The sequence below is a fragment of the Dermacentor andersoni genome, chromosome 11 (genome assembly GCF_023375885.2).
Source record: "Dermacentor andersoni chromosome 11, qqDerAnde1_hic_scaffold, whole genome shotgun sequence".
Classification (NCBI taxonomy): Eukaryota; Metazoa; Arthropoda; class Arachnida; order Ixodida; family Ixodidae; genus Dermacentor; species Dermacentor andersoni.
The window spans coordinates 101613515-101628582 of NC_092824.1; the positions used below are offsets into that span (position 1 = coordinate 101613515).

Here is a 15068-nt window from a genome sequence, read left to right on the forward strand (position 1 = left end):
CAAGAAAAAGAAATGGGCATGGGCAGGACATGTAATGAGGAGGGAAGATAACCGATGGTCATTAAGGGTTACGGACTGGATTCCGAGGGAAGGGAAGCGTAGCAGGGGGCGACAGAAAGTTAGGTGGGCAGATGAGATTAGGAAGTTTGGAGGGTCAACATGGCCACAATTAGTACATGACCGGGGTAGTTGGAGAAGTATGGGAGAGGCCTTTGCCCTGCAGTGGGCGTAATCAGGCTGATGATGATGATGATGATGATGAATAAACAATGCGACAGTACGTAAAAAAAAACAATGCAGTACAAAGCAGAGCGAGAAAATCAAGAGCAGTGCGGGTGAAAAGAAAAACGGAAATACAAGCAATTCAGGGTGAAAATAACACTGAAATATAGTCGGCTGAATAACAATTAAAGACAGCGCAGGGTGAAAGGTTGAGTCATTTGAGCTTACGCTATGCGTTGTTAATTCCTATTACTTTCCTCCCGCCAAAGTTCATGAGTTCTAGTTCCTCAATTCGCCCTAATTCACACCAAAGTTAGCAGGTTCGACTCCTACCAAAGGTTGAGGGTTCACCTCTAACCAAAGGTCGCGCGTTCGTGTGTCTTAATTACCTGTGTGTTAAATCATTCTACCTTCTTTAACTTACCCTTCAACAACATCAAAGGTATTGGGTCTACTTTCATCCATCACGATGTCACTTGGAATCCAACTTGGAGATATTGCCGGTTCGACCACATCTCCATGTTGGGCCGTCGGTTTGTCTACTTTAATTAACAACAAAGGTCGTTTGTTTGTCTTTTGACCTTCACCGTGTCAATTGGAATCCAACTTGGAGATATGGCCGGTTCGCCTATATCTTCAAGTGGACTGGACTCTCACCAAAGGTCGAGGTATCGTAGCCTTTTTGAACCATCGCGGGGTGGTCATGCCAACGCCGTATTTTCCGCCACATGAACTATATATACTTTTGCACAAAAAACAATCTAGAGGGCAGGGCCTCTCGGGAAGACCCCCGAGCTGAACGACACAGACTCACCAGATGCATCACAAAGATGTACCAACAAGCCAGAAGAACATTCCCACCACCACACAAAGACATAAACAGGCCGCAGACAGTGGCCCTAGGTCAACTGCAAACAAATACTTTCCCGGACCCATTTCACCCTAAACAGGCATTCACTGACGTAGGCAAAGAAGACGCATGGAAGTTTTGCAAACACGACACCGCTACACTCAAACACATGTTATGGGAATGTAATGCCCAACGCGGAAACGAGTTCAACTCCGAGACCCTATCGCTGAGATGGGCCGCTGCTCAGCGCAGCTCCGACCTCGGCGACAACTCTGGGCCGTCCAGCGGGCTCGCGAGGCGGTGATCTGACAAGATCTCGACTGAGAGGCTTTATTCTCAACGTCCCGGCGTGGGAGACCTGAGCCCAGGTCGCCGAAAACTGACAGGACAATTCAATAAAGTTATCGCCAACCAGCCAACATTGCATAGCGAAAAGTAAACGCCGAACAGGGCGAAAAAATCACTAAAGTAACGCCGGGGGAACAAACAATCAAAGCCCAGGACGATAAAAACAATGACAGACAGCGCACCGCAAAATAACATCAATATGGAAGCAGCGCAGTATGAAAAACAGTGAGAAGGCTGAAGGGCGAAAAAAATGGAAATACAGGGCAGGGCGAATAAACAATGAAAAACAGTGCAGACTGTAATAAACGATGAAGAGCAGTGTGCGTCGAAAAAAAAGAACACTTACAGACAGTGGAGGACCAAAAACAATGGAAGATAGTGCAGGGCGAAAGGAACAGTAAGAACAGTGCACGCGAGAAATACACTCAAAATACAGCCTAGGGAAAAAAGAGGGAAATTCAATGCGGAGAGATAAAATGGTGCGAACAGTGCTAGGCGAAAAACACGCATAAGGACAACCCAGGGTTAACAAAACACTAAAATATTGTGCAGGATGTTTATTCTTGCAGATATGGCGTTGGATGACGCTTGATGACATAGGACATGTCCGGTTTACATAATCTCTAACCTTCTGAATAAAATTTCAGTTGTAAGTAGCGCCGTGTCCTCTCTTGTATTGTGCCTTAGCTTGCGCCGCAGTAGTTCATGCTCTGAATTTAGCCATGCTTCCATAGCAACTCACCCATCTTTCACTTTTTATCCATGTTGATGTACGTTTAATCTAACATTCATTAGCTGTCTGGTATAGACGATGAACTGTTTGTGGCAAAATGCATATTCAAGCGATTAAACAATGTTACAACTCGTGCACGTAATTGCTTACGGTGATCTTAATATTTATATTCGTTTTAAGATGTTTGCAAGTCTTACACCTGGGGTGAGAACAGGCATTTATGTTGACGGTACCTTGAGGCCTGTCAGCCCTGCTTCTAAAACAACAACATTATTCCTATCAGTTGCCCCTCTATGCCAACCAACACCGCACCGCCCTGCCCTGCTACCCCCCTCCTTTTCTTCTGTTGTGCTTCTACCCCTTTCTATTTAAACATTTCACTTCCGCTTGCTGGTCACACCACCGTATTCTCTTCCTGCTTCCCCACTGATTGTGTTGGAAAGGGAGTTACGCGCAAAAAAAGAAAGAAAGAAAACGCTGTTAAGGAAAGCAGTTGCTGTCTTCTTGCCGAAAGTTGACTTCACCGACATTCCTTGTCCTACCACTCTTAATCAATTTAAGCCTCCATTTCCCTGTAGACATCTTTCTTGTTTTGTATTTGTCTTGGTTTAGAGCACAATTTACTAACAGGTAAATCATCATGGCTGATGGCCACGTAAGCCAAACCTCAAGTTCATGTAGGTTAATTGTCCTAAATCGTAAGCTGAGCATTTGGTTATAAAAAAAAAAAAACACTGGTCATACTAGTTCCACGTTTCCCTTTCAATTATTATATCTCTGCATAAACCGTTAAATCATCATTATATTCATAACCCATTAAGGGCATAGGTCTGGATACATTGTGTAATCAAGTAAAAAAGCAACCAGCGTAGAGAATAATTCCATCCCGCTGATTCTACAGCGGTTATTTCAATAAGCAATAAGTTCAGCGAAGAAAATAACGGGCACTGTAATGCTGCGTTTTCATATCGCATACAGTATGACTCATCAAGCATGTAATATACTCCTCATACATTGTGATCACCTGGGTTCTCCTGAAGAATTATTGTCACTGTACCGCCAAAATATATCTGAACACTGTGCTTTCACAGGTGGAAGACCTTGTCAGCAGGCTCATGACCACATTCAACGAAACAATCCAAAAGAACGATTGGATGGACAGTGAAACTAAATCTGCTGCACAAAACAAGGTACCGTGTGAACATTTTGCATATATATATATATATATATATATATATATATATATATATATATATATATATATATATATATATATATATATATATATATATATATATATGTGTGTGTGTGTATGTATGTATGTATGTATGTATGTATGTATGTATGTATGTATGTATGCATGCAGAGCATAATTGCAGCCAGCAGAATCTTGTTCCTTCAACTCACTTTTGTTTTTCGTCTAGCCCTGCTTCGGATGTATATTGAAAGACGCTTAGCACGAGATTTAGGAATGAATATCTGGGATTTCACAATCTGTCGTACAGAGCCGAGCTGCCGTTATTTCGAACTCCAAAATATGCTTTCGAAATGTTCTAATTGATTCAAGGTTCTAAAAAAAGGCATTAGAAGAGTCAAACCATGCAGCGTGCACCGAGTCTAGGTTCTCTAAAGTATGTTCAAGTGTCGTTCTAGTGGTCTACAAGGCAGTCCCGTTTACCCGACTATTACATGCCTTGAATTGTTGGACTTCGCTACATGCTGTGCCGACCATGCTCACCGTTGAGCTAAAATCATCATGACATCTCAAGTGAACGCTACTTAAGCTACCATACAGCTACTTCAGTTGCTATTTGAATTAAATGTAATCGTATTGTATATATACGATACAAACACACGTATATATATATATATATATATATATATATATATATATATATATATATATATATATATATATGTAGGAACTACAGATATTTTGGAACACTGTGCACTGTGCAGTAAGTAAACTGTGTAGTAGTGTGTGTAGTTAAGTAAACACGCCTTACTTCCAAAAGATACAGGGTATCTGGGTACAGGGTACGTGGAGAGGGTACATGTTGTACAGGGAAGAATATAATAGTAGTTACGAAAGCAATCGAAACAGCCTAAGAACCAACAGTCTTAAGTACTTAGCCTCAACTACCTGACCTTGGGTCTCGCGCCAGAGGGGTGGCGGCGTCCACAGTCCTCCTCGCGTGTTTAGTGCGATACAAGTAAGGTTTGCAAACGGGACAGAAGACGTTGGCTATGCTATCCCCAGACGAAGGGCGGAAAATATCTAGACCAGATGGCGCGCTGCCGTCGCACGAAGCTTCGAGAGAACGATTACAATGACTATAGCGTTGTGTCATGTCACCTTAGCGCTCGCCTGCAGTCACAATGTTTGTTACCATGAACACATGGCCCGCGTGACACCGGTGAGTGGCTGACCCCTTTTCCTAGGTCGTAGGTTTATGTAACGCACTTCCTTACTGAAATGCTATGTAGTAAGGACAGTGAGCGACGCGTCGGGGGATAGCACATTATGCAACGCTGAAGTAGCCGTCGGTGGCACTGACGCGACAAGACCACGCGTTCCCGTGATAACTAAATTTAAAAAGCTCAGCCATGCAGTCTGTAAATTCAAGAGCGTTTTCTTCGGAAATAATAAGTTGTTCTTCATCTTGCTTTTACAGTTGACGAAAATGGTTTCGAAAATTGGATACCCCAACTGGCTATTCAACGTAACATATCTTGAGCAGCTTTACAAACAGGTGAGTGCTCATTCGATTCCCTTGGGAATTAACACATTAAGCCGGTAATTTCATGCTAGCATGCCGGTATTCGAGGAAGCGCAGAAATCAGTGGAGTTAACATTGAATAAAACAGTATTAAAACATTTTGACGACAGAAACTCACTGCGCTTACGCTGATTGACTACAGGCAGTGATTGTGGCAGACTCATGCATAAAGTAACATATGCATCCACGCACTGTGGGAATAGATGTAAGCGAAGCTTTCTGGGCTGTTTGTTTTGATTGACGATAATTAGCGATGATGTTGACGGTGACTGCTTAATTTCTTCAACGTTTTGTCCAACACCAGAGTGGCGAGTCGAAATTAAACAATGCCTTGCTTGCACCACTGCTGTTTGGCTGCGTCCCGAAGACACAGAGCCACGATCATGTAACAAACATTGAATAATTTAATAAGCAAAAAGTTCAGCGAAGAAAATAATGAGCACTGTAATGCTGCATTTTCATAGCGCATATAGTATGACTCATCAAGCATGTAATATACTCCTCATACATTGTGATCACCTGGGTTCTCCTGAAGAATTATTATCACTGTACCGCCAAAATGGGGCTGAACCAGCTTGGAAAAAGAACCGTTTGCTTGTCCTCATATGATTGTTGTGAATCACGTTTTCGTCATGTAAAGCCCGATTCTGACCAATCAACAGTTCCCATTGAGAACAGTTATAAGATCGCAACACATGTTTTTTTATCTTTACACGGTGCGCGCTGAAAGATATACGTATATTTTTCGCAGCTTGTAAGCAAATCCTTGGAACCTCATTTGAAGCTTAATGTTATTCAGACGGGTGACGGTTTGGGATAGTTGGTTTTCCATTTTAGATTGTGTGGTACAACGCGAAGCAGGGATAAGGAACGCATGAAAAACGAGGACAAGCACTTAATCTTAATTTTACGGAGGACAATCTTAATGTTACGTTCAATTCTTTCTTAATGTTACTCCTGATGTCGACTTGGAAAGCATCGCGACTAATCGATTTGCGACGCTAATTCCATATTCCCCAGTTTATTCAGAAGTCGCAGCCGGGCACATGCGCCTTCACTTTTTTCGGCGACAGTGACAGCAAACATCAAACCCATGTACGCAGTGGTCAGTAGCCGGACGCTCTTATCATGCGACAAACACGTACTATAAGTAGGCAGAACACACCACTTCTTATGTCGTCCATTCATTAGCAATATAGCAGTTACACTGAATTTGCGACTATAAAGTTACGATGCTGCCATCTGCGAAGAAGGCTATAAACTAGGGCAATCGCTGTACCAGAGAATACCCCCATTCAGTCAGTTCATTGACGTTACCGCGTTGCCTGCCCACAAGAATCTAAAATATAGACACCTCGGGGTATTGCGGTTCATTCGGAGATATATCAAGGATGAAAAACATGTGATACAAAAATATATTTTGCTCAAATATATTAGGATCGAATGACGTGTGCTTTATCCCTACTGAGCGCTTCTGTGAGGGAACTTTGCAACTCGAGCGTATTATGAGGGTTGAAGTGCTGTCTGGCTGAGCTCAAGCACTCTCTTTACTGACGACCGCAACAACCATGGTGCTGAAAAATTACGAAGCTTTTTAGCTTTAGCTCAAAGGTCTGCCTAGAGTAAAAGGGTACATTCCTTAATTGAGAATGACCAGAACGTTGAGCGAGCGTTTTACTGAATGGATGCTTGAAATTTCTGTTATGGCCATTTCCTTTATAAGAGGTCTTGCCACGCTGTTCTTTGTCGGGTTTTAATTCGTACCTTTGACTGACTGATTGATCGATTATAAACGATTGATAGAGAAGCAAAAAGTCCAAGAGGGTTAATTGCTGCATTGAAGAAACTGTGATAGAAGGTGGTGTAAATATTTAGGTCGTTCCGCACTTCGCCACTGCAAAAGGGGCGGTCATTTGTAATGAAATAAAAACAGCAAAAAAATGTAAACCGCTTGCCGCATAGACTAAGAAAGATACGGAAGCAAGCAGTCCTCCAACGTTTAGTCAGGCTTTCACTTTCAAGTTCAAATAGTGACTTTCTTCTGCGTGATGAAAGAAAATGGTTTCAGAGTAGTGGCATGATTTGTTTGTTTGTCTTTTGTGTGGTAATTCGCAATTCGCGGGGTTCTGATACAATCTCGGGCATCATTCCTATGAGCAACTGCTTGAGTGCGCAGAAGGCCATCCTGCAAGCGGTTTTGCTTGAAAATGCCAACCAAAACTACGATCACTCTGTAGTCTTAGTCGTCAGTCATCCAGACGCTGTTATTTAATCTTGCAGGTACCAAACCTAAATCTGAGCAGTTCCTTCTTGGGCATGTCTTACTACATTGGTGAGAACAACGATATGCGAAAACTGCAGATGTTACGACAGCCATATGACAAGGAAAATGTGTAAGACACCAAGTACCTTTTATGTAAATACACATCATCATTTGAGAGACAACTTAGGTGCCTTACAGCACAAAGGCCTCACAGAAGATCTGAAATTACTGTTCTCGATTAACCGAACCAACCCAAAATGCATGTATTTGCTAATGATACGTAGTGAAAATGTCAAGAATTTTGAAACTGCAAAAAATTTCCACGAATAGAGCTTATTGTGTTTTACGGACGCAAAAAACTTTAATGGAAAAAGGAACTGCGAGGTTGCCAGCCCGGGCTCAGGCCACCCGGGCATTGTGTGCGGTGAGGCATAGCCTTTCCACCGCTGCCCGGGCCCGCTGGATAGCCCATAATTGGTCGTGTAAGTCTGAGCTAGTCAGAGCGCTTAGCCATCGCTCCTCGAGAAGGTCCGGTTCTATGTTGTCCTCTACGTATACTGAACTGATCTGTGTGCACTTCCACACACATCTTGTGGAAGTTATTGTGTTTTATTTCGAGAACTTGATCACAGATGTAACTGAAGTGATCAATTTTCATTTTCTGAATTTAACACTTTGATTTTGATTTTTGCTTTATTTCAAATATGAAGCCTAACGCAAATCTATTTCATTCTATATTATTTCGACAGTGAAATTTCGAAATGTAATAGGATTCCTATGCATTTTTTGCTTCATTGTCTGTTGGCTTCATGTGGTTGTTGCTAGAAATTACGGAAATGCAACGTGCATATTGGAACTTGGGTGAGACGAAGCGTTCGTGAGAAGGTTAACGAAATGCTACACAACGAGTTGCGACGCGTACAATTGTTTTTGCTGTCCTTCTATTCAACGTGTAACGTCATGCAATGTTTATGTTTACGCATTTCAAAAGTCGCTACTTCATTGTCGTGCGATGTTCCTGTTTATCTACTGCGCCGTCCACAAGGTATGCTGAATGAGAGCTCAGTTCACGCGAATGAACACTGTAAGACGTCGACGCAGCGATTCCACATGTACGATGGCGATGTTTGGGGCTTATCGAAGGAGTACTATGGAAAACAAGTGCGTGAAGAGAGCAGTATATGGAGGTACAGTTTAGGCTTCTATACAGCCCTCGTGTTACAGTAGCACTTATCCAAAGGGGAGGATTGACCAAGTATGGACACATGCCTAGGGGCATATTACTGCGACCGCCAATAAGTGCTCAAAGTTGGGTTTGCTGTGTCCGTCCGTCAGTTCCGTTACGCTGAAGGCGACCGTTGTGGTTATCGACGACACACAATGACGATTTTGCAGACGGTAGTGACGTCTGTGCAAGCATTTAGGAGGCCACAAAGAGCAACACTGCATTGGGCGCAAATGACGTTACTTGCAACGCATGCAAATTGTTCTTGAGAAGATAGTGGTATGTTTGCGCGCAATACTTCAACGTCTTGTTCGTCAAAACTACATCGACGGCACAATGACGACGTACATGACAGTGACAGAAGCAAGCCTCAAACAGGGCACACACAGAGGATAGAGAACGCACCGAGAAGAAAGCGGTTGTTGGAAAGCAGCGTTGAAAGCCTCGACAACTTCAACGCCAACAGAGACATCGCAGGAGCAACGGCACGTCGTTTACAAAGTAGCTCACAGGATTCATAGACGTCAAGTGCCCTACCTACAAGAACTTAAATTTGCGCGAGTTTGTTCGAACTCGCACTTGACTTAAAACGCAACAAACGAGGACACAAAAAGGAAAACTAGACTGGACAAGCAGTATATAGCCGTGCTGCAGGAAAATGCGGCAGCATTGCAAGAGCGCTTCGTGAACGTTGTGTGTATATTAAGGAAGAGGAGTTAGTAGAATTTATCAGGATGTGCAAGAGCTTTGAGAATCGTACGTGGCAACGGGCGCTCAGAGCAGTCAAGTTTAAAGCGGAATGTTTAGAAGACGGGGAAACGTTCCCGTCGCAAGGACGACAGGGAAACATTGCTTTTTTTTAATTATTTCTAACTTCTCAGCATCTTACTTTTATATAGGTTCCTTACCACAGAGAAACATCTAGAAGCTGTCAGATAACTAACATGAAAATTATTAATTTAGTATTTAAGATATCTCTCTGCAACGTAAGCAAGAAATATCTGAGCTCTTTAAGAGTTCTGTTAACGATAAGTTCAGTATTACGAGACTACGGCATGCTGGTAGTTGAATAAAGACCTCGATATTTATATGCTTGGACACTTTTTCCAGCGTAGAAGCTGTAAATGCTCCAGCGTAGAACATGTATATGCTTCTGGGAACGTGGATGGAAAGAAACGCCACGAAAATAAGATTATTTTGGCTTATCTGAAAGTTAGTTATTTGCCAGGTTTTTATAGTCATTTACTGGTTATAGTCATTTGCCAGATTTTAACTCATTAGCAAAATTTATTTACAAAATAATCTTCAGGAGAATGTGATCGTTTGGCGACCTTATCGTTTGGAAAAGTACGCATTCGTCAGCCTGTAAACCTACGTGTAGTGCCATCTACGTTAGTAGCTGAATCATTAATATACAGTAATATGAGTAACGACTTCAAAATGGAGTCCTGCGGTTCACCGGATGATGCATCAACAGTAGAAGAGACAGTATTTATTTATGAAACTGTGAACGGCCAATAAAAAAAAACTACAGATCATGTTAACCAGAAAAGGACTTAAATATTGTATCAAGGTTGTGTAAAAGTTCGAAGTGACTAACCTTGTCGAAACTGTTTGAGAAGTATGTGAAGATAGCGTCGATTTGATAAACTATATAAATTCCATAAATTATGTCTTTACTAAATTCTATACATTGAGCTGTAATGCTGTAATCGCGACGAAAACCGTGTTGAAAATTGGGGAGAATATTGATACCATCAAGGCGCAGTTTAATATACCCGTGTATTATGCGCTCAAACATTTTGTACGATATGATGTTAGATAGTTTGGCCTATAATTTAGGAACGATTGTTTGTCACCTGTTTTACGCAAACAATTTATTATTGTCGTTTTCTATAATGAAGGATGTACGCTAGCCGACAGCTAATCCTTGAATATAAACGTTACGTAGGGACTACACCAAAAAGTGACAGTGCACAAAGTAATAACCATCTCAACTGGCCCACAACACTTTTTCGCGTCAAGGTTCATGATCCCTTTAAGAACGCCCTTCTCACAAAACATCTTCAATAAAAGGACAAACAGACAAGCGATGTTAGGAGGAATTTTGTGGTTATCTATTGTGAAGATGGATTGAAAGGGCGCTTTAACTGTGGTGATCAGCTGGATTAGTAGTGGGTAGGAATTGACAATGAAGTTCTGACTAGAACTTACGTTGGGAAAAACACTGGGCTTTAGAATTTTTTAGAATAACAGAATTTCTAGAAATAATGTGACGTAAACCTATAATACGAATGTATGTCTGTGTTAACTTTACCAAGTAGTTTCGCCTTTAAAGATATGAAACTGCGGTGTAGCATGGACGTCGCCGGCAGGTTTTTAGGCATCTCATTATCTGAATGAGACAAGTGTAGTAATTTCCTAGTCATCCAAGAAACATTCGGAATTTGTCTCTTAGTTTCTAGAGGAGCAACATTGCACCTGCACCTATAAAATATGTAAAAGAACGAAGTGAAGCTCTGCATATCGCATAACACTGTAAATTGTTCAACTCTATCGAAATAAATACATAATAATTAGTAATTGAGTGGTCATCAACCCTGTTGAAATCAGGGAAAGTAGAATAAATGAATTGATGTAATAACGCTTAAGGAAATTGACCCGGAACAGCTTTGTGGTCCGGAACTCCGTCTACAACTTCTAATTCGTACTCGTCATCAAAAAAAGAGAAGGAAGGGGGTTAACTGAGGGGCCTGATTTTTATTCGTCATATCGTAAGAAGCCAACAAACCCTGACACCAAGGACAACATGGGATAAATTACTTGTGCCTAATAAATTAAACGGAGAAACGATAAATTAATCAAAATGAAAGTGGATGAAAAACAACCTGCAAATTGCCTTTTCATCCACTTTCGCTTTCATTAATTCATCGTTCCTCTTTTTCATTTATTAAGCACAAGTAATTTCTCACATGTTGTCGTTGGTGGGTGTCGGGGTTTGTTGGCTTCTTATGATATCATCATAAAAAATGCACGCACTGACGAGCCCGAGACCTTGCATGGCTGCTCTTGAAGTGTTGCACTGAACTATCTGATTCATGCCAAGTGAAAGTGCAAGGTCGACAAACTCTTTGCATAATAGGGCATCACAGCCAAAAAAAGATCAACTCGGCCAATGTTTACCAGGTGCGCTGCTGTCGCCGAATATTTTAAACTTATCACAATCATTACGTTCTTTGTCATGGTATCTCAGACTGGTTGGTGATATTTCACTTACAAAGGCCGGCATGGAACTACGCGTAGATGACTCCAATAATCTGAGGCAAGGAAGAAGGGGTTAGTGAAGTGAATTCAGGAAACTTATGAATCTTGTAACATTGTTACTTAAAAGCTATGGGTTATCATAAGTATCGCGAGAGAGTCAATGGTAACCAGCCCACTGAACACTCGAGAGACGCTTATATGTGTGGTATTTGAAGGTTCAATCAATTTTCTAGCACCACAATCGCGGGTGCATTTCACATTTTCAAGAAAGGTGTGATCACAGCGCAGATGAAATGTGTCAACATTGTTCTCGTAAGAAGTGGTAGCGTCCCACAGGCTTTTTCTAATGAAACGTACATGAACAAAGAAATCGTCAGCAATAAGAGCAGCTGTCGCTTTCAGTTTAAAGGAATTTCTCAGTAAAACGAATTTGTTGTAATAGTTCAGCAATACCGACATCCGTACCTTTCATCTTAAATGCATGTTTTAGTAAAACAAGTTCGTTCTAATAGTTCAGAAGCTTTGAAGCTTTATGACGATGGGGCGTAGTCGACTACTTATCCTATGGCAGCGTTACATTTTGAGACATTTAATAACTAGTTGTTCTGTAAACAATTGTGAAACCTGCTTCCACAAATTCAGCTTTATTGCTTCATTCTCGAAGCTCAGAAGTACCATGCAAAGCGCTGTCATTCCTACACGAGTGGTTTCTCAGGTCATCCTTCATAGACAAAAAGTTCTTTTATGTGTCAGTATGACAAGAATCTTGAGTTATGAATCGAAAGGCAGTGAATAAAGTGCAGATACCCGTGCTTCAAGCGCGTCACAACGAGAGTTCCCAAACTGTGGAAAGTACCCAATGCCACTGACATCTTTGCCAATTCTTTTTTGACCTTCAAGCAATTGAGCGAACGCGTAGGCTATATTAAAATTCGCACTGACATCACCGCTTCGTGGGAATTTCCGGGCCGGAATTCCAGAATATGTTGAGTAGGGCGCAGAATCAAGTGCAGAACCGAGGAAGCAGTGACACGATGGCACGAGGACATGATGGGCAAGCTGTTCAGAGATGTCGTTACATTATTGAAACCCTCGATTGAGCTAAACATCCCCGCTCAAAATAACTGCGCTGAAACAACACATGACATAATAATGCAGGGAAACAAACAAGAAGGCGTGACGGTGGGGGCGAAGAAGCATCTGAGCGAAAGTAAGTAACTCCCTCAAGAGAACAGACCCGTGCAAAATCGAGCTGTAAGATCTATGCCTCACAGAATTACACCCTTGTTGGATGTTAGAGTGTGAGATTATAAACTAGTTTACGCTCTTATTCCCTTTTAAGGGCGTAAATTAATTTACGATCAGTGCGACGTCACCGAAATATGTAGGCACGCGGATCGCTTGATGCGCAAATAGACAAGCCGTCACTATCATGCACAGAGAAGATATAGGGCTGTCCAAGCGCAGGCAGAAGCCATCATGCTCGTATGGAGCAGGTTTGCGTTAAGCACGTAGAGCGCGTCACAGGCCGCAAAGTGCCACAACCGCCTAAGCGAAGCCGATGACATGATGGGCAAGCCAGAAAAGAGGACCGTGAAAAAGCAAAACTGGGTTCAGCATTATGCCATCGCTGTTATTGCCTCGCCCATACCCAATGACCCACGAATGAGGAAAGCGAAATACAATGGACGTATGAAATTCAGAGAACACGTTGCGAATCACGCGGTATTTTATTAGCCGCTTTGTGCACTTTAGACATAACTAATGGTGACTCGTTATTTTTTTTCCAGTGTTACAACATTGTTTTCCAGCTCTAAATGAACTCATTATATCTGCTTTTAGATCCACAAACATTTTCACCGAGGTAGCGACTGACCGACAGAACAATTGACATATCGACAGGCCTACAGCCTTAAAGTCGACAGAACGACTGGCTGATATAAAATGGCGGTCGGCTACGCAAAGAAAGCGTCGCCTTCTTTGCCTTGCTCTCTGCGCAATTTGGTACCCCCTTATTTTTCTCTCCATGCAGGTGCAAGAGTTCTCCTGAGGTCTTGTAAAATGAATCTGTGGACTTTGATAGCATGTTGAAGTTCCTTTAGAGCTGGTCATTTGCCACGTTCTGTAAAATAGCGAATACTGACGTACGCCTCATTTTATTTACTCTTCAATTGCAGCTGGCACACTGGATCAGCAGTTGTGAACGCTTTCTACAATCCAGATAGCAACGAAATGAGTAAGTGCTTGCATGTGCTTAGTCCTTTCAAAATTCACGTTACAATTTTTTTCCGACAGAAATCGGAAACTGTCAGAGCACCTCTTGCTGCCTATATTGTATATTTTTTAAAAAATTTCAGATCACTCAAATACGACAGCATTGAATGTGCAGCCACGTCCTTAACAAAAATGTGCGAAATAATTTTCTTTTTGGCTCATTGATCACCTTGAAGTTACGTAAAAGGAATTGATAATGGCAACACATAACTTGAATTCTGCCCCCCCCCCCCCCTGTAAAGAAACGACTGTACCCATTTTAACCCTATCTCAAACTCCAGGCAAGTGTTTGAATTAATGAAACCTATAAATGTTAGCAAAAAAATTAAATTGTGTGGTTTTACGTGCTAGAACAATGATATTATTATAAGTCACGCTGCAGTGGGAGACTCTGGAATAATTTTCACCACCTGGGGTTGTTTAACGTGCACCTAAATTTTAGCGCACGAGCTTTTATGCGTTCCACACCTATCGAAAAGCGTTTACCGTGACTGAGGTCAAACGTGCGACCTCGAGCACGGCAGCGTGACGTCATAACCACGGGACTACCGCTGCAGGTGAAATGTTAACGAGACAGCAAAATGCTAAAGGCATGACGAAGCATTTTCCTCCCATTTCACAGACCAGACGTGGTCGAAGATTATACATACTAGTTTTTTACGGCGACCTGAAAGAACTACATCACGTAGCGACTTCTTACACGGAAGATGCTTGTGCAACTATTGTGTTATAAACGGTATATGCCGATTTCACTCTCTTCTGAAAAAGAAAGAAGTAGATGTCAAATTAAATACTTATTGAGGTTTCACGTGCCAAAATTGACGATCTGATTATGAGGCATCCTGATCGCGAGCGGCGTCCTGCTGGCGAGCAGCTACCTGCTGCAGAGTCGCTTCGGCGAAGCTGCGACAACTTGGTCCGGCTCCGTAGTGTCTTGGGCAGCCGGTTAAGTTGCGAAGTGTTCAGCTTCAGGCTTCCGAGTGGCAGAGTTCGCAGCGTGCGCCGCGAACGCGCGAATGCGTTCTGCTTCACGCTGGCGTGTATCTCGCCGGACCAAGGCGAGATTCACCCGTCGACATCGTTGCCTTTCTGCGCCGCTTAGCGCAGCA

General features: G+C 42.3%; 1 protein-coding gene across 1 annotated transcript in view; it reads left to right on the forward strand.

Moving 5' to 3' along the window:
• Positions 1 to 15068, forward strand: part of LOC126538983 (neprilysin-1-like) — a 54766-nt gene that overhangs the window by 21570 nt on the left and 18128 nt on the right. The window contains exons 9-12 of the mRNA XM_050185670.3: positions 3245 to 3343; positions 4829 to 4906; positions 7214 to 7326; positions 13863 to 13921. Of these exons, the coding sequence (XP_050041627.2) occupies positions 3245 to 3343; positions 4829 to 4906; positions 7214 to 7326; positions 13863 to 13921 (349 nt within the window). The remainder of the gene's footprint in view (positions 1 to 3244; positions 3344 to 4828; positions 4907 to 7213; positions 7327 to 13862; positions 13922 to 15068) is intronic.